The following is a 24,828-nucleotide window of genomic DNA, read 5'->3' on the forward strand; positions in this document are numbered from 1 at the left end:
AAACAAGCAACTTCAAAGAAATAGGAGGTATCCTGTTAGGTTGTTACGTGAGAGCACAGTGTGTACGCTAAGTCCTGCGCTGACGTCAAATTAATTTACGAAGCGATCGGTAAGCGCGTTTGGTAAATAGAAACTTCCACGGAAACGGTTCGATTAATCATGTGGCGCGTACGGGACGGAAGTTCTTAATATCTCGTCGTCGCGCGCCGATTGTGGTTCGCAGTTTTATTCACTGTTCGAACCTCGGAAGACAACAACCTAACTGAACATGGCTGCACAAGAAAACTGTTGCAACAGCCGAAAAACTTTTTGGGGCATACTTGGATTGGCTCAGGTAGGCTAAGTGGATATCTAATTTATATGTCATTCATTTACCAGCTTATCACATGGCAGATTGGTTTTTAATGCACTTGGCATATTTAAAATACTCGATAACCCTAATGGTTTTATCGGTGCCCGTTCCATTGACATACCAACTGTCGAGCAGTGGAGTTTAGGGTCGTCGTTAGGCAATTTCATTGACCAGCTGTTTTTGAATTCGGAGAGTTTAAGTCTGTTAAATTTAGTGTATTTCCCTACATTAACCATTACAACTTCCTCTAATCCACCGATGAAACACATGGGCACAGACAGCGTCTTTCTGGCTTTAATTCATCTGAGCATAACATGTTCTTTTGGTGTAGGTATGTGGCCTTCTCGCAATTAGCCTACTTGTGATGTGGAATGTGGCGTTCAACATGGGGTACCAGTGGGGTCACGGAAATCAGCAGTTCTCGATTCACCCCCTTGTAATGATCATCGGAATGGTTTATTTGTACGGCGACGGTAAGTTAAACATTTGGTTTCAAAAAATAAGATACGGATAATGTCATTCATCTTCTTATCGCTGGTTGATGCATCTTTGGTTAACTATTTGTACAGAATTTTGACAGCCAGATTGTTGATGTTATTAAATGTTAGATAGGGGTGACGCTAGACTTTCGGAGTACTTTTGGGAGAATAGAAAATAATTTAACCGATTTCGCCATGTTTTTTTTCAGGAGCTGTTGTTTTCCGGGTTCTAGAATGCATTGGACGTTTTCAAGCAAAGATTGTTCACATGGTGATCATGAGCATCATTCTGATATTATCCGTCTTCGGTAATATTTAAACCTGTAACTTTTTCGTAATTTCAAAAACGGTGTATTTGACAATACCTTTATTGCGTATAACCAATAATTCAATTCAATTTATTTAATTTTTTTCATTACCCACAAACAACGAAAACTTCGTAGAGGTAAAAACGATAAATATAATAGATTGCATAGTGATGTGTAGGCCATTAACAGTAGGAGTCTTTGCGAGAAAGTTCACTTCAAATATAAATAACACCAAGGGTTGTTTCATAGGAGTGTACACAGTTTTCAACTACCATGCCATGATGAAGTACGGTAACATGTACACAATGCACAGTTGGTGCGGAATGATGAACGTTGTTGCTTTTGGTTTACAGGTATGCCAAATACTTGTGCCAATTATCATCAATATTGCTAATTGCTTTGCTGTTTGCCCAATCCGTAAACCTTAGAAGTTATATTAACAAACCATGTTAACGAGATTTGTGTTCTGTCTGTTTTATTGGAGGAGTTCTACGTGTATTTGGGTAGGATATTGTATTGATCTGTAAATTAAAGGTAGCCTATAACCAAGCAAATGAACGATTTAACATGGCATGCTCATAAATCATAACACGTATAGAAACAGGATCTTGTTCGTGTAGGAAGTATATCGCAGGGTGCTCAACTCAAACAGTGATGCGTGTGATTTTTGTTGCACTAAGCCTATCTATCGCGTGCCAATATTTGTGTTGCATTTTTTAAGGGGAATATCTTACAAACTGTTTGCAAAAAAGCTGAATTAAACGTTGTTTGATTTAAAGTAATATTCATGACATTTTACAAGTAAAAATTATTTTTTAACCAAATTTTTAAAGTGCCAAATTTGGCACGTGTACCCTGTGTTGTGCACCACTAGTATAACGATTTTCTTGCTGCAAAAAGTAAGCCCGTTAGGTTAAATAAATTATGGTTAAATTTTGTATAAATATCTTTTAGTTTTTTGTCGGCTTCACCATCTTGCTGTGGCCTGGCGCCAAGGGGAAAATTCGCAACATTTACATGCCCATACATAGATACAGTTCATTCGGCATCATGGCGATCACAGTAGGGAGCATAGCCAGTGGCGTGGTGGAAGATCTACTTCTTTGCATGTAAGTTTGAAATAGGAAATTCTACGTTCTGAGAATCCACGAAACAAAGGAGTGCGTCATGACGCTTGCTTTTGTTTATCCGTAGCGTGACCTGCCAAGGACAAACTTGTTTATATTACAAGTATTTTAAACAAAACATGGATTTGTTTTCTCTTATACCACAATCATAACACAAACCCATATTGCGTAACGCTTGATCCGGATGTTTTTGTGTAAGCTACCCGTATCACGACAAAGTTGTTTACATATTTTGCTTAAGCGTCGTTATAGGTAAACCGACTTTTCGTTACAGCGACAACCGCGAGTACAGGGAGTTGCCACTTCACGCTGTCATTTTCAACGTTGTTGGAGTTCTTTGTATCGTTTATATTCTGCTGATAATGTACCTGACTTACCGAGACGACTGGAAACGGGGGACGAAACTAATACCGGCAGAGGGCGCTGAAGATGACCCAAAAGTTGACACCAAACAATCGGCTTCGGGCTCTGGCTCTGGCGAAACCGACAAACTTCTTCCTAAATAAATTGCAAATACCTGTTTTTGTTCTGTTAGTGTTATTTATCTTCGACCTTGCACTTAAGCCTCACTGAGTACTTGTTCGTGGCATGTCAAACAGTTGCGCAATAACTGTGTTTTTGTGTGGCATATTACAGTGTATCAACAGCTCCAGAATAGGATATTTACCTCTTAGTTAATCCACGTGTGTTGCTCTGCATTGTGTTTTAGCGTCAACATTTCTTCAAAGGTTACGCGAATTCCCTACTTAGTAGTCGTTTATATGTGCGTTAACTTTTTTATTTATTTTTAAACAAGATGGAAAAGTTTCAGGAGGTGTTGACGCCGATCCAGTGCAACAACGTTATCTATTTTTGTGTATAGTTCTTTGAAATAAAAGCGCAACTATCCTACTATGAACAGTGTTGCAACGAAACAGCAAGCGATTTCGCAATGAGTATTAACTGTATTTAAAGGGCAACTGCAGAAACGGTGTATGATATTATCAATTATGGGTGTATTTTGCCGTGCAGATTTAAACACTGTGTAAAATATTCTTTGTATTCTGCTTAGCAACATTCCTCACAAAGTTTGAAAAGAAATCCCATTAGCTCAGATTCAAATTTTGTAATAGCTTCATGTATAGGCAATTAATGCAAAGCATGTATTTTGGGTTGCTATATTTTCCATGCATACTACCAGGCCAATTCTATGGTTTATTTAAAACAAGTGTTGGTTTTTCACGTTTGCCAACTGAAAGACAACAAAGAAAAGCTTGCTGTTATTGTTTATAGTCTATACAAGCAAAACCTAAACTGAAGATGTAGTATCTAAACACTTCTCTCCGCCCGTAATGGCCTGACACCTCAGGAAAGACATCATTAGTCACATTTTAGGACGTTGCGCCCAGTGGTGCAATCGCACATCTACATAGCGAAGAATGGCTGCCAGGGAAAACTGCTGTAATAGTCGTAACACCTTCTTGGGTATTTATGGGGTTGCGCAGGTTTGTACTTGTCGTTTTATGTTTGTGAGCATGAAAAAGTTGTCGAAAAATTGTTTCAGTTATTTTGAGTTGCAATAATCAGAGTAATGTTAATAAAAAACTGGATTTAATTAACAAAAGATATTTTGTCAGGCTGTCACTCGTGCACCGTATCACTAACAGTATTCTTGTCAAATAATCATATTGCAGTCATAATAATTTTCACATTTTTAATTGCAAATTGAGAAACAGTGCAGAGCAACTGGTGTAACGAAATGTATGCTTTGTGTTGACAATTTTGTGCATTACATGCAAGTTATCCTTTTTCGATTTGCAGGTGTTTGGATTACTTGCAGTTATTCTGCTTGTGATTTGGCAATGCGTGTTCAACGGCGGATTCAACTGGCATGGCAAGTACGCCATGTTTGCAATCCACCCATTGGTGATGATCTTATCCATGGTATATTTGTATGGAAACGGTAAGAGTGTTCAAAAACACACAAATGAAAATCATCTGGTTACTTTTAAACAGGGTTAATTGAAAAATGGACTAAACATATTCAGTAATTTATGAAAATAATTGGTTTTCCAGATAAACGTTTGTTACAGTATCCGCAGTTTGAAAGAAATGGGTGCAGATCAACGATGCAATGTTTAAAATAAACCAGTAGTCGTACAGGTTGATGTCAAGATTCATTTACTGTTATAGGTGTTGTGCTGTACAGGGTCCTTGACCGTGTTTCGAAAACCAAGAACAAATACATTCACCTTACTATCATGTTCTTCACCTTGACACTAGCCACATTCGGTATGAATTCTTTTCTTCCATCCACAATTTGTTTTTGTAAAACCTGTGTTTTGTTTTAATTAGGAATTGCCACGGTCTTTGTGTTTCACAAGAAAATGCATTACAAGAACATGTACACCATGCACAGTTGGTGTGGCATGATAACTCTCGGCTTTTTCGCTGGCCAGGTGGGAGTCAGATAACATTTTGTCCACAATGTAATGCAAAACATTATCAAACTTCACTAAATGTTTTAGTTTTTGGCTGGTTTCGTCGTCTTCCTGTGGCCTGGCGTTAAAGGCAGTTTGAAAGACATTGCTTTGCCAATTCACCGATTTGGAGGATTCGTGATACTGGCCTTATCTTTAGCCAGTGTAATAAGCGGTGTACTAGACGATTTGTTGTTGTGCATGTAAGTTGATTGTTTATTCTATTTACATTAGTCCCGTTTGTGACATAACAATGCAAACGATCACAAAAGCTTTTTTCCATGAGAAACGTTTTTTGTCTGGCATTGTAATCAGATCTTCTTTTATCAGTAAAGTTGGTCGGTGTCTGTGGATGCTATTCCCTATTACCTAGTTTAGGAAACGTCGAGTGAAACTTAGCACATGATTGACTATATACAATATAACCTGTCAGTGTTTAGGCACACGCTAAGGCTAAGTCGACTTATGTGCTGATAAAAAGAGTAATTAACAATAGTTTAACTTGTGGGATTAACTGCATTTGATTTAAAATTTACAACAGCACGATTTTTAACATAACAGTAAACAAAGTATTCAAATACATTACATCTTATTATAAAGACAACATTAGACATTCGAAGTGTATTAAAATGCAGACAAATTTTGCAGAACAAACAAAGAATACCGCGAACTTCCGCCACATGCCGTGTTCTTCAACGTGATCGGCCTTCTTTGCATGGTCTACATTCTTCTGGTGATGTACCTCATCTACAGGGACGATTGGAAGCGCGGAGGAACGTTTACGAATCCGCCTGAAATGGCGATGGAAGAAGTTATCGAAGAGCCTCGAACAACTACCCCGGTTCCAGAGACTTCGGGACCAGGGGAACTGGAAAAATTGCTACCCAACCCCTAGTTTAAAGATGGTGTCAACCAGTGTGTTAAACGGCTTCGGCATGTGTATGATTGTAAATTGTTGAGCGGTTTGTTGATGGGCGTTATTTTATTCATATTGTAAAACAATGCTCAATGGGTATTATATCTTTGTTTTTATTTTTTAAATGCTTATATCGTGCATATGATTTATTGCGTTTATTAGATCATTGCTGAAATAGTGGAAAGTTTTTTTTGCAGAGTCATGACATATCTACATGAATAAAAGCAATTGCTATTATAACTAATTAAAAAACGTACACGAAGCAGTTAGACCTATACATGTCCTTAGCAATGTCAAAGCTTTTGCATGTATTCAATTTGTCCAATTAGCAACGATTGCATATTTACACATAATTGAGTACCTCCTGTTGTGTCTTTGACGGTTTGTGTACTTTACATTATTCTACCTTCACAATCTTTAAAACTGTTTGTTGTGCGAAATGCCTGTGTATAAAAAACAGTATCTTTAATATATAAATATATATTTTGACCACACCGGGATTTGAACCCGGGATATCCTGGCCACGAATCCCGATCAGCTTTTCTTCTTCGTATACGGGTCGGGCGCTTGACCAATGCTGCCAATATCTTCAACAGCGTTGATGCGAAATTTTTATTTTGCTCTCTTGCGCCGCTTAACGTCAGTAAAATAGTACAAATTGAAGCACAAATGATGTTTAATTTCATACCAGGGGTTGGCAGACTCACAGGCCAAAATTTTCAAACATTTTAAAGGCAGGGCCAGGCCCATGCATATTAGTTTAAAGTTGCCAAAATGTGTTTACACTTCAGTTCACGAACTATAAAACAATTAACTTTCAAAAGTTGCAACTGAAAAACCCAAAAAACTTTTAAATAACCATAAACTACAGCACAATAATTTGTACCACTTCCAGACAGACCAGATCAAACAATCGAACGGGCCAAACTTGGGCCCATGGGCTTTGTTTGCTTACGTCCGATCACTTTACGTTAGTTGTAAGTAATACGATGATATCAAAATTTAGTTATGAAATCTAACTTCCCACGTTTAGAAGCAGGGGTCGATTCTGCGGCTCGCTGGTGTTTATAGATTTCCGCAACGGGATTTTGATAAGTTTGCCGAATTCTGGTGTAGGTTACAGCCAAGTATGGATAAAATACGCCATATATACAAAGGTTTAACCAAACTATCAAGGGAAATGTACATTTCCCCGTTGGGACCTAGCAAAGTTGGGCTTTGGCCCGCGGCTGCAATAAGGTTACCGACCCCTCCTTTGCACTGCTTACTATCAAAATGGAACGTGGGAGTTTATGCACAAGGTTTGTGGGCGTGTCGTGAGTGTTGCGCTTATGTCAATTAATACAGCGGCACTTTTAGTGCACAAACACCGTTGTGTGCAGAAGTAACTCGCTTACTCAGCGTTTAATAGCAACAGCTGTTTATCTACAAAGCAAACCCCTTTTTAGATGCGCTTATAGGCGCGGTCGAGAGGTCACCAAACGCATGCGTTCATTGTAACTCCACTTTTCAGTGGATCCGGGGGTGAATGTAATTTTAAAATTGTCGTCCATTCGGGTAACAAGTGAAATTTGTCGATACTTAGTATGTTTCGTTTTTCTGACGCAAAAAAGCCTATTTGGCGGCACCTGTTTAAATTGCTACAGTATTCCAGTACTCTTGAACCACATCATTCTTAATGTTTAAATGGTTATTGCATTGCATGTGGTAATATGCATATTCCGACAATTTCATGAAGGGCTTTCATATCTTTTAAAAATATGTATTAATATTTCTAACTACACGGTTTACTTGTCCATTGTTTTCTTACTTGCGAACACAATTAACATCTAATTAAAAATCACCTGTTTGATGTCCATCATGATAATACAACATTACACGATTTAGCCGCCCACCCTATAAAGTAGGGGTTGCTATCTATGAGAAGCATCACATCTGCCAGGCTGTCACAAGTACGTTGTTTTCCTAATCGACCGTAGTGACGTGCGCATTTGGTGTGCTAAGTTTTTTAGTCGAGTCGGGAGGCTATATAAATTGATCGCAAAACTGGTACCGGTATTCTGTTTTCAGTGGACACAGTAGTCAACATGAAAGCACAAGTCATATTATTCTGTCTCTTCGTGGGAGCTTTGGGCCGCATCACTTACCACGGGTAAGAACAGACTTTTGTATACGTATCTGTGACCCCCGCGTAAGTACAGTATGAAATTTGTTTAGTTTATTTGAGTGTCCAAGTATCTTTTCCACCTTTTTGCAACTAAATCAACACAATAAAAGATGTAACTCCGGTATGTTATTATTAGTGATCAGGTACTTCGTATTCGCCCATCCACCAATGAACACCTGGAAATCCTGGAAAGCTTGGGTGATGTCTACAAGGTGAAAATATCAATGCCATAAATTTCTTTCGTTAGTTTTTCTTCTAAAAGTGTTTATATCCCTTATTTATCAAACTACAACCGCCTATCCCTATTATTAAACTATATAACTAGAACTGGTAGGTGCAACCGTTAACTTTGTGTTGTATTCAGTTGGACTTCTGGAAACCAATAAGAGCAGCCAAGGTTGCCGTCGATGTTCGCGTGCCCTCGGAATCCGTCCATATTGTCAAACTGGCTCTCAGAAAACAGAGGTAATAAAATGAGTTGTTCCATTTTTTTGGTTCTTCACCCCGTTTAACGATGATAATCCTGCAAACCCTTTTTCAGTCCGTTTTCTATAAAACATTAAACGAAAAAAAAGACAATTATCAATAGAAAAGTAGAGGTTGAATCCACATTTGTTGATAAAGTCAACTGCATCATTGCTCGAAACAAACGTTGACCTCTCAGTGCCGAAAACAGACGTGTAAGATTGAACGAATTATTGTTTTTAATAGTTTTCCATATGACTATATACACTCTATAATCCGCAAAACTGTATGTTAACTTTCTGTCAATACAACTATTGGCCACTTGCTTTGACTAAACTGCTGACTGGCCGCAGATTTTTTTGCGATTATCCTTTCCTTTCATTTTTGAGATCTGGCAGCATTTTATTGTAGAATTGACTACGATGTTTTCATCGAGGACGTGCAAGAACTTATCGACACTGAACGAACTCCACATCCTGAGGCAAAGGATTTGGCAGCATTTGACTATCAAGTCTACCACACCTTTGATGAGGTAAGACTGTTCAATACAAGCTCAGATTAGAAAAGAAAGTGCTTTTATTGCGTTGCAAGAAAAATATAAAGTTGGCGTCGTTAAGTATTTCACATAACCCACTGTAAGATGTAACGCATATAAATTATGCCGAAGGAATTTCCCTTCTTTAAAAAAAAACATGTTGTCAGTTAAAAACCTTAGACTAATACGAATTATTCTAGGTCCATAGATTAAATAAAATTATATTAAAACAACACTTACATGGAAAAGTCTCTTTAAAAAAGTTTAACTTTAATTTAATACAGGTACGCAATTAAATTTAATGCAATTTATTGGCCTATGTTTGCTTTGAAAACATGTCATAACTAAGGACTATGGGCTGGTCGGATATGCGGGGTTCGTTTCAGTCAATAGTAGGGGCCCGGTAGACATCTGTTATCTCAAAGCGTCACAAGTTTTCGACAGCAAATTTTAGACAATAGAACCTTTTTCGGGTATTCCTGTTTTTTTTTGGTAAATCGTGGGGCTCATTATTCGATTTTATTTTTGTAAACTTTATAGTAAAATTTTAAATTAGTAAAATTTTCGGGGCACGTGAACATGCCGCGGTATGCAGTTTGAGAAACCCTGTCCTATTACCATACTTATGTTTTGTAAAAAATGTAGATTCAAGCATGGGTAAGTGATATGGCAGCTGCATATTCATCACTGGCAACAGAACAGGTGGTTGGAACTTCGTTTGAAGGACGTTCATTCAAAGCTCTCACGGTTAGTAGCAAGATGCTGACCTGTTTCTTTTGCCATTCTTATACAAAACACCACGGAGTCGCTCATAATCAAAATAATAAAAAAATTACCTAGATTAATTATAACCATCAATCTCTTTGACTCAAAAAGTGGATTTATCACCTGGTGAATATTTATAAAATAATACACAGGGATTTCAATTACGCATAAAGTTTTTGACAGTTTTAAAAAATGTCGATCATATAAAGGTTGTCGTTTACTATGACTTTTAACTGTACGATTCCTTAATATTAGTGAAGGCTTATCTTTAGTAACTTGGGTAAAGGTTAGTTCCCAAAACGTAATAATATTGTCCTACATTCGGGATTATTGATTACATAGGTTAGTAGCGGAACAGGTCGACCCCAGTTTGTTATCAATTGCGGAATTCACGCCAGAGAGTGGGTGACCCCAGCAACCTGTATGTTTTCTGCTATGAAGGTAAGGTTTTGAATTTCTCTTGGTTTTTTATGATAGAACACACGAAATTCGTTGTTGTCATTTTGCAATAAACAAACCCAAAACCATATGCTTTTTTTAGTACACATTTTTTTGGTGCCGAAATTACACATTCATAGGTTATGGTAAATGACTTCATTCAAATTTGTCCAACTTATTTTGATGTAACTTTGAGCATCAATTGAAAATGGAATTTTCTTTCCTATTTGAGCGGGAAATTAGGTGTAAACATTTTCAAGTTGTAAGTTTGTTCTTTAGCTTGTAACCGGGTACGGTTCGGATGCAGAAATTACGTCATTGGTTGATCAAGTTGACTTTGTGTTTATTCCAAGCTCCAACCCAGACGGCTACGCTTGGACATGGAGTAATGTGAGTTCAACGTTCTCCTATGCAAAAACATCGATCATTCCAACTATATTGAACCTTATCTTGCTAATTTAATACACGGTAAAATGCTGGCATCGCAGCCATTTAATATCACGCTTCAACGTATTGGGAATCCAACTTTGATCCATGTTGATTGCAATGCCAGCGAACGTGATGCTGAGGTCGCCAAGAAAAGTTTTTTGCCACAAGGGAATAACTATTTTGTGTAAACAAAGCACCTTGCAATTTATCAAAACCGCAGGTGTACAACGTCTCATTTTAAATAGGTTTATGAAATAATTAAGGTTGCTGAATTCGTAACGATGTTCTGTAGGACCGCATGTGGCGTAAGACCAGAAGCACAGGCAACAGTCCAGTGTGTGTTGGAGTTGATCCTAACAGAAACTGGGACGCCAATCATTGCGGTAAGTTCAAAAACTAGTAAACCAAACAAGTGATCACAAATTTCAAATTTTTAGGCGCGGGATCAAGCACCAGTGCATGCAGTGACACCTACTGTGGCCCATCTGCGTTTTCGGAGGTCAGATTATCTAGAAAGTTCAAGTTACATTTGCGTTATTGTCCTCAACACATCTATTGCAAAAAGTTTTTCCATGAAAAACCTTAGCACCAATTTTTGAGGGCATATGTAACTTATTATATATATTACATATAACTTATTACATGCACAGTAACATATAAAGTTTAATTCCAAGTAGTTTGTACAAGTGTTATACCTTCCACACAAATTGTGTACGAAGACAATACCTAAAAGACACTACAATGTTTTGCAATTATAGCCCTGCACCATGGCACAGAAGAATTTCGTAGAGGCTCTTCCCAATCCCTTGATGTATGTGGATGTACATTCATACAGTCAACTATGGATGTTCCCGTATGGCTACACAACATCCCGACCCAGCACCTTTGGGACTTTGGTATGTAACCTGTTAATTGCTTCTTCAAATTTTTATTTTATAACTAAGTAGGTTGAGTTTCAAGGCCACACCAGGTGAATTTTAGTTTGAAAATCACTCGGGACAATTGAGAACGTAAATTTTCCATAACATTGTTATTTTGTGAAAATTTAGCCCTGACGCATGATCACGTTACATTGTTAAAGTGGTTGTTTTTGTTGAAACAGCGTTAAGTCATACTTAACAATTCAACATTATTTTAGGCTCAGATTGCACAAGACAGTGTTCAAGCCATCTTCGACACACACGGAATGGTCTACGAAGCAGGCCAGATTTCAACCACAATCTGTAGGTTATTGTAGACGTATTGAGACCAGTATAGAAATATTTTAAAATCCTTGCACAGATGTTGCCTCGGGTAGTACTGCCGATTACTTCTATGACACAACTGGTATCAAATGCTCCTTCGCTACTGAGCTGAGAGACACGGGAAGATACGGATTCGTGCTTCCAGAAAGGTATGTGGTTGCTTACAGACTGAAATTTGTTTTGCTAACTAGCGTGAAGCACTTAACAATAATCGAATTTGACTGTCGCTAAAAGTTTTAAAAATTGAATTGTGTTCGAAGCGTTTAAAACTTTCGCAACGTTTTTAACATGGTAAACGTCATTGCAGGTTGATTCAGCCGACAGCCGAAGAGTCGCTCGAGGCATTTAAAGTCATGGCACAAGCTATCGTCGATGGAAAATGCAATTAATCAAAACCCTTAAATGAGGGTCAATAATAATAAACGACTCAATTGATGTTATATTTGTTTTGTATTTCGAAGTGGGAATGGTAAACAGACAAAGAGAAAGAAGGTGCCTAACTACTGCCTGAAATATCTGTTGAGAATTTGTTCAATTTAGCGGAAAGTCAAAATTCTAGCCCAGAAGCAAACATTTAACTTGGAACCCAAAACAGCTTCACCAGTGTAATCATTTTAAACCAAGAAAAACAAAATTGCGTTTGAATTCTCAAAACCGTGACTGTCGGTCATCTAATAGTTTTCAATATGTTGGTATTGTTGTTTTGAATGTGGAATCTTAGGTTGTCATTTTTCGAACTACCAAGTACCAAACAGTTTATTTAAAAAAAACTTTACAATTTCAGAAAAACGTGATAAATTGTTCTGCAGTTTCCAACAATTTTGTAGTCAGAATCTGGTTAATGAGTTGGTTTAAATATAGGCTCATACAACCAACATTGCAAGATTCAAAAACACTCGTATTAACTTTCCAGATAATTTATTTAAAAATGCTGCAAAACTAAATATTGTTTTTGGATGTGTGTATACCATGTAATTTAAGGCCCTTCTGGCAAACAGAAAAACTAGTTCGGACGACGTTTCGGTCGTTATTCAACTGACCTTCATCAGGACAAGTGAAGTAAAACGACAACACGGCGATAAATAGTCACGCGTGAATAAAGGCAAAAAGACGAAAGAAGCATCACGAAAAAGCAAAAACGGGGAGGGGAGCACAAAGAATTGAAAATGCGCGCCAACAAGGAACGATACCGGGGTCTAAAGCACAGTGCCCTGAGGTGCGCAAGACCATCAGGTTCAATCAGGGGGCGTGTGTATACCATGCCCCCTAAAAAATCTGTCAACATTTAAAATGCAGAAAGTTTTAAAGTTAAATTCTAGATTCATCAGATGACAACCTATGACAACCCAACAAACCAGTATTTATTTATAGTGAGCTGCAGACAGAGCAGCAGTTTTGACCTAATAAGTCAAGTATTTGGACATAGTGTTCCCACCTTTGTTGGTTTCTGGCGTGTTTTACCCAGTTTGGTACCCAATGGTTAATGGCGGCTGTATAGTCACCACAAAGTGGAAATCTTGCCGGCTATTTAGCTGACAAGATCGTTGAAAGTCACAACATAACTGCACTGATGAGACCTATCATAGGTCGAAATAGTGGCCTTGTCTACAGCCCACTACAAAAAAACAGCATTGACCTTATTGTTTATAAACCAGTATTTAGTTTAGAAAACACCTCCCCCCGGGCAACACTATATCTGACTTGTGCCTGCTATTAACAAGGAAACCCAGCAACCAGCAATTCTCAAACTAAAAACGTATTAGTTTTGAGAACAAAAGTGGAGCACATGATAACTTGTTCCTTGAAGAAGTCTCACCGGATGGTGGACGAACGCCGATGGTAATAAAAATCTCGTAACCTTATGTTAGAAGAACAGTTCTTTAAAATTAAAAGTAGAGCGGTTTCTCACGGAAAAATTGCCGTCCGATTTTGTCCGCATCCGCAAATGTGAATGTACGTATCATGTGTACATTGATGCGTTCGTAAATATTGCGTATACGTAATACCAATGCAACGTGTAAAACAACCAAACAAAATCGTTTAAAATGGTGTTCAATGGTTAAGGTCAGTAGTCATTAAAGTGGATACTGGCTAAATTCGAACGGGGAGCAAAGGTTTATGTTGTAGCCAATAATTATATGATAAAATGCTGTACGGGTTATGTTAATTTATGCATTTTTCTTTCGATTTTCTTTCGCGTCACCGGTCATGGCACGGCATGACACATGGCCACGCATGTGCTTTTTATTTGATTCAACACGAATAAACAACAACCACGCCACAACACCATGATGAAATTAAAACAATGCTTTGGCAAGTCCATTTGTAAGATTTGTCCTTATTTAGAAAGAAAACTTACCAAATATTATTATTATTATTATCCTTCTATCTAATATACAACACTAAAAAAGGTTCGGTGAAACAATCCCTTGTTTAGTAGATCCCTGTAAACTTTGCAAAGTCGCTTAATCAGCTCGTTCCAGAAACAGCTGTTTGTCTACAGAGCAAACACCAAAGTTGTTTACTCGCTTATTCCGTAGACTGCGGGGTTAGTTATCGATGAGAAGTTGTTCATCTGTCTATTCCGTTGCATGTACATTGTAGGGAGCATTAGTGGCGTGTGCATTCGGTGTGCTGAGCGTGTCATATTGCGAGGCTACATAAACTAACTGTACAACAGGGAAGTCTATTTCCTTTCAGTGGACACAACATGAAAGCACAAGTCATATTATTCTGTCTTTTTGTGGGAGCTTTGGGTCGCATCACTTACCACGGGTGAGAACAGACTTTTGTATACGTATCTGTGTACGAAATATGGGATTGGTTTAGTTCATTTGAGTGTCGAGGTATATTTTTTGCATCTAAATGAATACAATGTAGATATCTCTGTGTGTTATTATTAGTGATCAGGTACTCCGTATTCATCCAACGACCAATGAACAGCTGGAAACCCTGGAAAGCTTGGGCGATGTCTACAAGGTAAAATAGAAAATATCAGTGCCATAAGTTTTGTTTAAATCGTGCTCGTTTTTGAGGGGGGGGGGGGGGGGGGGGGTTGAAATAATCAATTAGTGAAATTCACTTTTAATCACTGACTGTCGAACTGGTAGCTGCATTCGTAAACTTTGTGTTGTATTCAGTTGGACTTCTGGAGACCAATAAGAGCTGCCAAGGTTCCCGTCGATGTTCGTGTGGCCTCAGAATCCGTCCACTCCTTCAAAGTGGCTCTTAGAAAACTAAGGTATATAGTGAGTTGTTGTTTATATGTGTACTGAACTGTTCTTTTCTTTTTTTGGTCCTTTTAACGGTTTTCATTCTGCGACTCTATCCCCAGTTTTGTTCCTTCAAATCATGTATTTCAATAACAAACGCCAATGGAAAGGTAGACTTTACGACTGTGCGACTAAATATTTGTAGTTGATTGGTTAAAAAACCCAATTCCGACAACGCCGGTGATTGAGTCAGTTTTGTCTTAGTCCTTGTACACCTATGACCTTCCATGTGCATAAACTCCTATGCTCACTCTATGACAATGGATATTTACTTTCTGTCTTAGCACTTCAACTGTCGTCCTATGACTTAACTTCTAACTGACAGCAGCGAAACTAATTTTTCTCTTTCGTTTCATGAAAAGGTTGAACTTTTTACGAATATCTGTAACAGAAATTAGTGCGGCGCCCCTGCAATTCTTCCCAACGTTCTTAGTGGCGAGTCATTAAGGGTCTAAACCAGTGATTCTCAACCTATTTGTGGTTGCGTACCACTTTGAGGCAAACAATTTCGACGCGTTCCACTTACTTGAATGTTACAAAGTAACCTAGGGTATAAAGTAACAAACATTTTGGGATCACTTACGTTTTTTTCAACTCTAATCCCTACCCGCAAATTACGGAAAGGTGCTCGCGTACCACATAAAATGCCGTCGCGTACCACCGGTTGGGAAACACTGGTCTAAAAAAACAGTTTACCCAACCCGAACAAAAAAATGCAATTTGAGCAGGGACACAAACCGGCTATTGTGTTATCTTGGTATAAAATGCGGTGGCGATAAAAACGTATTAAACGACTTATCTCATGGTCAAAATACATAAAACAAAGTTCTCTTACGCCGTGTGACTCGTAAGCGGTAGTTAAGTCTTGACGTGTTGGCCAAATGTAAAACAGAGATAACAGCGTTAACTGCCTAAAGCCTACTCTAACGGCTTATCGCCAAGACCTCAATCCGCGCGGCCAACTCTTATGAATTAGTCAAACTATAACGCCCAAGAACAAAATTTAACAACACAAATACGTTTTTACCCATATTTTAATATCTAATGTCATCGTTGTTGTAGAATTGACTACGATGTTTTTATTGAGGACGTACAAGAACTTATTGACACGGAGCGAACCCCACATCCCGAGGCAAAGTCTTTGGCAGAATTTGACTATCAAGTCTACCACACCTTTGATGAGGTAAGACTGTTCAATACAAGCTGAGATTATTAAAAAATGCTAAGTGCTTTTTTTTGCGGTGCAAGAAAAAAATTAAAGTTGGCGTTGTTTGATCTCTCAAGCAACGATTCGGACATAATACGTGACGCAAACAAATTCTACTAATAATTGGAAGGGATCTTGCTTGAATAAAAAAAAAATCCTGTTGTCAGTCACAATACTAGATCTGCATACAGTAATCTAAGATATCTGCCAAACTAACGTTGTGTATTTATAGATTCAAGCATGGGTAAGTGATATGGCAGCCACATATCCAGATTTGGTTACAGAAGCGGTGGTTGGAACTTCGTTTGAAGGACGTTCATTCAAAGCTCTCACGGTTAGTAGCAAGATGTTGGCCCGTGAGACAGAACAACACAGCAGTCGCAGCTAATAACAATAAAACAAAACCAAACATAATTTTAGTTGTGTATAAGCTGCAGACAGATGGCCACTGTTTCGACCTAAAAGGTCTCATCAGTGCAGCTGGTGTGACTATAAGACGACTTTGCTGACCAAACGGCCAAGCAAATTCTTCCACTTAATTTTAGTTGTTCAAATCAACTTCGTTTTCTATCAAATATTGAAAATGCGCTTGACTTTCATCAACGCGTTTTTTACGTTTTAAAACAAACCTGAAAATGCCAGTGACAACATTTTTTTTGTTGAACACAACATCGCGTTCTAAAAAGTTGAAAAAAAACTTCTACTCGGAACTTTGTCGGTTTGATTGAAACTATTTAATATATTACTTTTTTTAAGAGTTCGGGTTACATTTGCAGTGTACTTGTTTTGCGAAACCTGATGGTTGATATCAATATATATCTAGGTCAGTAGCGGAACAGGTCGACCCCAGTTTGTCATCAATTGCGGAATTCACGCCAGGGAATGGGTGACCCCAGCAACCTGTATGTTTTCGGCTATGAAGGTAAGGTGGCATATTTCTCTTGCTTAGGACCGTATAGAGAAGAAAAAAAGAGATTGCAGGGATGCAAGTGCTGAAATCATTTAGTGTCAACGTAAACAATTATATTTTAGGCCGTCATTTTTACATTGATGAACCTTCTAGGCTCTGGTGCGCCGCACTTACTGCATATCGTTGTTTACGTTGACGTCGCACTTACCCTCTCGATAGAATACAAAATGAAAGAACCTACATAAAATCCGTGATTATCATTTACTAAATAAACCAACCCAAAACCTAAATTGGTTTCTGCACAAATTGGTTCACATTCAGCAGAAATCAATGGGTTTTAAACCATGTTGTTGAAAAGGGCTCTTCTGTGGAACGTATCAAGTAAAAAAATAAATTCATCTAGTTGTTAGAATTAGCAAAATCCCATGGAAGTAAAAATATCAATTTAGAAACTTTTTTCACATCAAGTCTACGATATTTATACATATTACATAACTGTAACAAGGAGCATCCAACATCGTCTTTTGGTGTAGTTTTGAGATTCTTTCCCTACTTGATCGTGCCATATTTGTAAAAAACTGTTATGTTTGTTTTTTAGCTTGTAACCGAATACGGTACGGATGCAGCAACGACGGCCCTCGTTAATAATGTTGACTTTGTGTTTATTCCAAGCTCTAATCCGGACGGCTACGTTTACACATGGAGTGATGTGAGTTAAACGTGTTTCTATGCAAAAATGAGGCTATCCTTTGCTCCAAATAATACCTTTACAATCTATGAGCAAAAATATGGTAAAGATTCTTTGACAGAAAAAGTGTTTTGCAATTTCTTAAAAGAGAATTTTTGTATAACGTCATATTTTAAAATGTTTTAGAAACATTTTTGAATTGGGGTTATTAAATAAAGGATATTCGATTATTCACAGGATCGCATGTGGCGTAAGACACGAAGCACAGTCGACGGCCAAGTGTGTAATGGAGTTGATCCTAACAGAAACTGGGATTCCAATCATTGCGGTAAGTTCACCAAGCAACTATGTGGATCAGCTTCAATTTAAAAATGCATTGCGAATGCGTGTGTTGGTGTATTCTCTGCAAGATTGCGTCCTCGGTTTTCATCCAATTTCCGTGTACAGATTATATTTAACTCATTTTCTGTGCATGTTATTTTGGTAAATAAAATCTTATTTCGCTGAACACGTGATGCACTGTTTAATGCTGGCTTTACGGATTTGTAAATGCTTTCCAATGTAAATTGTAACTTAAATCCCGTGCTTCCATAGGCGCCGGATCAAGCACCAATCCATGCAGTGAATCATATTGCGGGCCATCTGCATTTTCAGAGGTAAAAGTTTCTCTGGATAAATTGCGTATAATCTGCATTTATGTCTTGTTTATCCACCATTTTCGCAGCAAATTTTTGGGCTCTCTTCTGAGAGAACAATACACAAGTGTCAACTTCGGGACACAGTAACTTATAAAACGCATAATTTTAAAATGTTTTATGCAAAAATTCTACCCCAACAAATTTCGAAAAAGAATTAACACAAAAGCGTATCACTTGTAACTAATTTTGAAAAAGAAAAATTCAAATAACCTCACAATACAATTACAGCCGTGCACCTTGGCCCAGAAGAACTTCGTAGAGGCGCTTCCTAATCCCTTGATGTATGTGGATGTACATTCATACAGTCAACTCTGGATGTACCCATACGGCTACACGTACAACATGCCCAAGGACATCGTGACGTTGGTAAATCACAGTTTTGATTTTATGTATACGACATGGCTATAGTTATGTTTGTTGAGTTTTCGATACGTGGTATTCAATCTTTGGAAAACGTATATTTCTGAGGGATATCGTGACCTTGGTAAATCACAGTTTTGATTTTATGTATACGACATTGCTATAGTTATGTCTGTTGAGTTTTCGATATGTGGTATTCAATCTTTGGAAAACGTATATATCTGAGGCCAAATTAAAACTTCCTGTGTTTAAACTCAAATTTCACTAATAATATATCAACATGAATTTACCTGTGTTATTGAAACAATCTCAAACATGCCTTCGAAATCGAAATCCACTGTTTGTTTGTTTTTGCTTTTTAGAACGAGATTGCACTAGACAGTGTTGCTGCTATCCGCACCACTCACGGAATGGTCTACGAAGCAGGCCAGATTTCAACCACAATCTGTAGGTTATTGTAGACGAGAAAACCAGTTTGAAATTACTTCAAAATCCTTTTACAGATATTGCCTCGGGTAGTACTGCCGATTACTTCTATGACTCGACTGGTATCAAATGCTCCTTCGCAACTGAGTTGAGAGACACGGGAACATTCGGATTCTTGCTGCCAGAAAGGTATGTGGTTGCTATGTGATACAAAACTTACTTTCCAAATATACGCACATTTTATTTAGATCAATAACATTTTATAAAATTATAATTACCTGTAAAACTAAAAACCCTCTTGACAAAAGAGTTTTACTTTATTTAAAACATACAAAAATTAAGCTGTGGATGTACTTGAAGCGTTAATATAAGCCACGCAACGTTAACAACCTGTTAAACGTCATTGCAGGTTGATTCAGCCGACAGCCGAAGAGTCACTCGCTGCATTTAAAGTCATGGCAAAAGCTATCATCGATGGAAAATGCAATTAATCAACACTCTTTAAAGAAATAAAAAATATTAAACAGCTGCAGTGGTCTGCGCTCTTTGTCCTGTCTTTTGTAACATGGATAATACACAGCGAAACAGGGAGAATAAAACTTTACAAATGGTAGTTGAAATCTGGCCTGTCTCGTTGATTAATCCGTTTGTGGTGCGGATAGCAGCAATACTATCTGATACAATCTCTCTCTAAAGAGCAAAATAAAACATTTTTTTTCCGCTTTCTAACGTAAGATTTAAAATTTATTGTTCAGCACTAAAAAAAATTAAGTGAACTTTATGTTATCACATGACCAGGGATAAATTTTAACAAACTTGCAACGCAAAGCAAAATTTGTTTAGTTACAAGAAAGTTAAATTGGCCCCAAAAACCTACATTGAATTCCAAAGATTGAATATGACAGATCTCCAAAAACCCGACGGAAATAGCTTATACGAATAAAACTTTGAGTTACTGAAGTCATAATTTCGCTATAGGGATGATATACTTGTACGAGTAGCCGTATGGTTCCACAGTTGACTGTATGAATCCACATACAACATAGGGCTCAAAAGAGCCTCAACGAAATTCTTCTTGGCCGAGGTGCACGTCTTTTTAAGAGTTGACGATTTTTAAAACAGGTTCGAGGACATAATTTTGTATAAAAACCTTTTTTAAATAACGTGTCAACCGTTCTTTTAGATGAAAGTAGCGTACAAAGCGTTAAATGACAAGTTATTATGATCAACAAATTTGCAGCAAAAATGGTGGTAAAACAGAACGGAAATGCAAATAAAGCGCAAAATTTCATGAGAAATTCTTACTTTCGAAAACGAAGATTGGCCACAATACGCTTTGCTGCATGGACTGGTCCTGGTTTCTCTTACATTCGATTGTTTGGTTTACATTGGAAAACATTTACAGACGCGTGAACCGAGCCTCAAACAGTACACTTGACATATATTAAGCCATACAGTTTTGATAATTTAACTCCTGTAATATGTACTAAATAGATTTAAAACCAAAAATCAAGAAACTAATGTATGACCGTGGAAACCATTTCATCTGTCAGTGCTCCATAACAACATATGGCATTATTTCCCACGACTGAACCAACTATGAGTATATTGATCGTCATGTTGCGGTCATTAACTCAATAGCGTCTTTACCCGCACGACAATAATAGCCGAGAAATATGAGGGAACAAATTTTCTTTTTCATGTTATTCGTGGGCAGTGTTCTGGGAAGGATTGCCTACAATGGGTGAGTAATTTGATAGTGTAAGACAAGGTTACTGGTAAAACTATTTAAATAAGTATAGGAAGCTCCTAACAGTCTTATGGGCCAAAAAAGACTTAATATCTGATTAAACTAAAACGGCGAAATATATATATCAGAAACAACATAACAGCGAATAACATGGGTGCAGTGTAACGAATAATTGTTTATAACATCTCCCGGGCAAGTAAAAACGGTTTTGGATCAAGTTGTTACGTTAGTTCAATCTAAAAAACTAAACACACGTTTCTTACATGAAAAATATCAGCGATCAAGTTCTTCGCATTTACCCAACTACAGAGGATCAAATTAAGTCTTTGCAAATCTTGGACGATATCTACAAGGTTAAATAAATCATCATATAGTGTTTGCCACAACGCAAACTGTGCTTAATTTAAATATTTGTGAACAAACAGTTGGATTTTTGGAAACCTCCACGAGGCATTAACATTCCTATTGATGTCCGTATTTCTTCTCCTTCGGTTCAAAGATTCAAAGCATCTCTCCGCAAGAACAGGTTAAATGTAGTAATGGTGCATTTTGAAAGCATAAAGTTTCGTGGTAGGCGGAAATTAAGGAACATTTTGTGACATTACTTGTGTTACTTATTGACTGCCATTTACGTCTGGATTGGATTTACGAGTTGTCATTAAGGAATAGCAGTTTAATTTTTTCGAAACTTTTATCTTAAATTTCGTGTCGTGTTGTTATATCTTCGTTCGCAAGCATCGCTAATTACTCTTAGTATCACCAAAACTAAGCGAACTATGAACTTTAAAAAACTTTCTAAAAATACATGTATTACGCATGACAACTTGCAAAACTAATTCTTTGGAAAGACAGTTTGGAAACATGAAACACAAAAGTCGGCAAATAGAGTAAATAGTAATTCCTACGCAGAATCGACTTTGAGGTTTTTATCGATGACGTTCAAGTCCTCATTGATTCTGAAAGAACAGCCCATGCCGATGTCATGGATCTGGCCAGCTTTAACTACGGTGTTTATCATCATTTTGACGACGTGGGTATTCATTTCAATATGACCATTTCATGTCAACAGTGATTATAAATTATATTTTGGAAGATTCAAGCATGGATCGACATGGTTGTAGCTGAATATCCAAAACTAGCGATGAAATCGTTGGTCGGAATGTCACACGAAGGACGAAAGTTTAATGCCATAACGGTACGTACTATAGTATAACTCTATAGTTATTATAAACAGTACTATAAATTTGATAAAATAGGTTGCTTTCATTAGCTAACATTACAATACGACTGTTTTGGGCTTGATTGTTGTGGAGATATGATATAGAAAATTTTATTGTTGTTACAAAATAATAACAAAAATATCCCCTCAAAAACTTGTTTTTGTGGTTGCTGGTAAAGTTGTCTGTATTTTTGTATAAGATAAGCGGCAAGTCGGGAAATCCCCAATTTGTTATCAACTGTGGCATTCACGCGAGGGAATGGATATCCCCGGCAACTTGCATGCACTCCGTATACCAGGTTAGCACAAAAATTCGTTGAAAAGATCGAATTGTGATAAAAACTGGTTGCTTTTAGCTTGTCAGTCAATACGGCAATGACACTGCTGTCACTTCACTCGTCGACCACGTGGACTTCGTATTTATTCCCAGTTCCAATCCTGACGGTTACGTTTATACATGGGAAGACGTAAGTAAAGTGGTTATTGGAGTAACCATGGTAACTGGCTTCGGATAAAGTAAACCGCTGCCTTATTGCAACCATAACTTCTGTTCGTGTTCGGTTGGAAGCCGACAAGGCCAAAATAAGTTTGATAACCGTCTCCTTAATATTCCCGACAACACGTAATGAAGGCGAATATATTTTGCAACTGAGGAAGGATTGTGAAAACATATTTTTGTTGCTTGAGATTTTGTTTCCAGTTGCACGTGACAGAATAAAGGAGCAAGCAAAGTTCAGATTGCTTTTTGTGGTTTCCCCGAAATCGCTGCCAGAGACCGCCACACTGTGCTTTCCCGCTTATACGTTTTTGTTGTCTGATTAGGACCGCATGTGGCGCAAGACAAGAACACACACTACAGGTACCGTGTGTTATGGCGTTGATCCAAATCGAAACTGGGATTCGAACTTTGCTGGTAAGTGTTTGCATCTACCGCTGGGGGTCGTCGGCAACCTATTGAACACCGTGTGGCATGCAGTGTACGATTTGTCAAAACGTAAATGAATTTGCCTGCCAACCTCACTGTTTACCATTTCTCCCTGATCCTGTACGTATGTCAAAGTATTGGAATATGCACTTGCCGTAAATCACTCTGCGTGTCAAATATGTAAATCACTTCGCTTGTTAAACTCGTAAATCACTTGGCGGATGGCGACCCCCCTGCTGTATATTAGTTTGCTGACAAAATTTTACTTTGAAGGAGAGGGCTCGAGCACCGTGCCTTGCAGTGATACGTATTGTGGACCATCTCCATTTTCCGAGGTAAAACTAAAAGTTTAAATTATTGTGATTTTTTTATGAATCTTTAAATAAGCTTTTGCGATACAGCCCTGTGTCCTTGCACAAAAAAATTTCGTGGAGTCTCTTCCAATGCCAAAGATGTACGTCGATGTGCATTCTTACAGTCAGCTGTGGATGTTTCCGTATGGATACAAGTTGGACAAGCCAAGCAACTTCAATACACTGGTAAACACTTCTTTTAGGTTGCCTCTTCATTAGGAACACAAATCACGGATTTCCTCATAATTCTGAGTATAAAGAGACTGGCCCTTGTTGATAAAGAAAATTTTCTTCATTGTTTAGTCAAAAATCGCTAACGATAGTGTGGCGGCGATCAAAAATGTTCATGGAAAGATATACACTGCTGGACAGATTTCAACTACAATCTGTAAGCAGTTTTTACGTAACGAATTTTTTTTTGTGCCAAGCTTTACTACTTGTTATCTTGCAAACCGGTAGATGTAGCTTCTGGAAGTACTGCGGACTATATCTATGATAACGTCACTCCATGCGCTTTTGCGAGTGAATTGAGGGACACGGGAACCTACGGTTTTCTGCTTCCCGAAAGGTAGTCGTTTTTCCGTGTTCGTTCTTGGGTTGAAAATGCATGGAGATTAATAGGGACCTCGTCACTTTCATACACATATTTGTGATAAGAAACTAACTTTTTGCATTACTTTGATCGGTATTGCTTTAAATTGCATTTCTACGTTTTAAAATAGAAAGTGCAGTAATTGGTTTATTACTAGTATCAACCATTTTTAACTTCGGTGCAGTCCTATAACTGTGGCTATACCAATAGTACCAACGATTCGATAGCTGGGAGGCAAGAGCCTCTAGGAATCCTACTTTAACTTAAACCCTTCCCACTTGTGTGTTTGAACTGATGATTATCACTTGTTGCAGAGAAATTATTCCTACTGCCCAGGAAACCTTTGCTGGATTTCGAGTCATGGCGCAAGCAATCATAGACGGAAAATGCGAATCAAGAGTTTAACATTGTGTAAAATAGAACTTCAATAAACACGGATTGGTTCGGTATTATGCGCTTGTGTCGAGAATGAATTATGTTAAACTTAGAAGGAGTTGTATGGTAGCCTGTGGGTCGCCAGGACAAAACCAAACCAAACCTAAAAAAACAAATTTCGCGTCTTCCACCCACTCACATATGCGTCAGTATAGGTGTTAACACTTATTTTGACAAATGTTAACATTTAATATGACACCGCAGCTAACAAATTAACGTTTTGTAAACGTTAATAAAAAGTTTTTTTAGGACGGTAAGACGTTGCATAAACGTTTTTCTGACGTAAAAGTGTAGACTATACCATGAACG

At 37.8% G+C, this 24,828-nt stretch overlaps 5 protein-coding genes across 5 annotated transcripts; all 5 read left to right on the forward strand.

The window, feature by feature from the left end:
• Positions 1 to 241: 241 nt before the first annotated feature.
• On the forward strand, positions 242 to 2,848 carry LOC145912172 (transmembrane ascorbate-dependent reductase CYB561-like). Its single transcript, XM_082999581.1, has 6 exons — positions 242 to 334; positions 684 to 825; positions 1,041 to 1,139; positions 1,389 to 1,492; positions 2,094 to 2,248; positions 2,541 to 2,848. Exons 1-6 carry the CDS (start codon positions 269 to 271, stop codon positions 2,770 to 2,772), a joined length of 798 nt encoding a protein of 265 aa, XP_082855707.1. The 5' UTR covers positions 242 to 268; the 3' UTR covers positions 2,773 to 2,848.
• An 836-nt stretch (positions 2,849 to 3,684) lies between these two features.
• Positions 3,685 to 6,194, forward strand: LOC145911258 (transmembrane ascorbate-dependent reductase CYB561-like). The gene is made up of 6 exons (XM_082998547.1): positions 3,685 to 3,750; positions 4,067 to 4,208; positions 4,439 to 4,537; positions 4,601 to 4,704; positions 4,774 to 4,928; positions 5,374 to 6,194. Exons 1-6 carry the CDS (start codon positions 3,685 to 3,687, stop codon positions 5,618 to 5,620), a joined length of 813 nt encoding a protein of 270 aa, XP_082854673.1. The 3' UTR covers positions 5,621 to 6,194.
• Positions 6,195 to 7,728: 1,534 nt separating this feature from the next.
• Positions 7,729 to 12,073, forward strand: LOC145905296 (carboxypeptidase B-like). The gene is made up of 13 exons (XM_082992493.1): positions 7,729 to 7,793; positions 7,945 to 8,020; positions 8,173 to 8,273; positions 8,685 to 8,805; positions 9,454 to 9,555; positions 9,916 to 10,014; positions 10,291 to 10,401; positions 10,733 to 10,823; positions 10,878 to 10,939; positions 11,199 to 11,336; positions 11,579 to 11,663; positions 11,722 to 11,833; positions 11,992 to 12,073. The coding sequence occupies exons 1-13, from the start codon at positions 7,729 to 7,731 to the stop codon at positions 12,071 to 12,073; spliced, it is 1,245 nt and encodes a 414-aa protein (XP_082848619.1).
• Positions 12,074 to 14,394: 2,321 nt separating this feature from the next.
• LOC145905381 (carboxypeptidase B-like) lies at positions 14,395 to 19,736 on the forward strand. The gene is made up of 13 exons (XM_082992604.1): positions 14,395 to 14,459; positions 14,588 to 14,663; positions 14,825 to 14,925; positions 16,019 to 16,139; positions 16,396 to 16,497; positions 16,987 to 17,085; positions 17,672 to 17,782; positions 17,999 to 18,089; positions 18,356 to 18,417; positions 18,688 to 18,825; positions 19,182 to 19,266; positions 19,323 to 19,434; positions 19,655 to 19,736. Exons 1-13 carry the CDS (start codon positions 14,395 to 14,397, stop codon positions 19,734 to 19,736), a joined length of 1,245 nt encoding a protein of 414 aa, XP_082848730.1.
• A 1,522-nt stretch (positions 19,737 to 21,258) lies between these two features.
• Positions 21,259 to 24,489, forward strand: LOC145905473 (carboxypeptidase A2-like). The gene is made up of 12 exons (XM_082992720.1): positions 21,259 to 21,348; positions 21,421 to 21,521; positions 21,905 to 22,025; positions 22,089 to 22,190; positions 22,415 to 22,513; positions 22,571 to 22,681; positions 23,037 to 23,127; positions 23,413 to 23,474; positions 23,541 to 23,678; positions 23,796 to 23,880; positions 23,952 to 24,060; positions 24,399 to 24,489. Exons 1-12 carry the CDS (start codon positions 21,259 to 21,261, stop codon positions 24,487 to 24,489), a joined length of 1,200 nt encoding a protein of 399 aa, XP_082848846.1.
• Positions 24,490 to 24,828: the final 339 nt, after the last annotated feature.

This window comes from Ascidia mentula, chromosome 1 (assembly GCF_947561715.1).
Source record: "Ascidia mentula chromosome 1, kaAscMent1.1, whole genome shotgun sequence".
NCBI classification, from domain to species: Eukaryota; Metazoa; Chordata; class Ascidiacea; order Phlebobranchia; family Ascidiidae; genus Ascidia; species Ascidia mentula.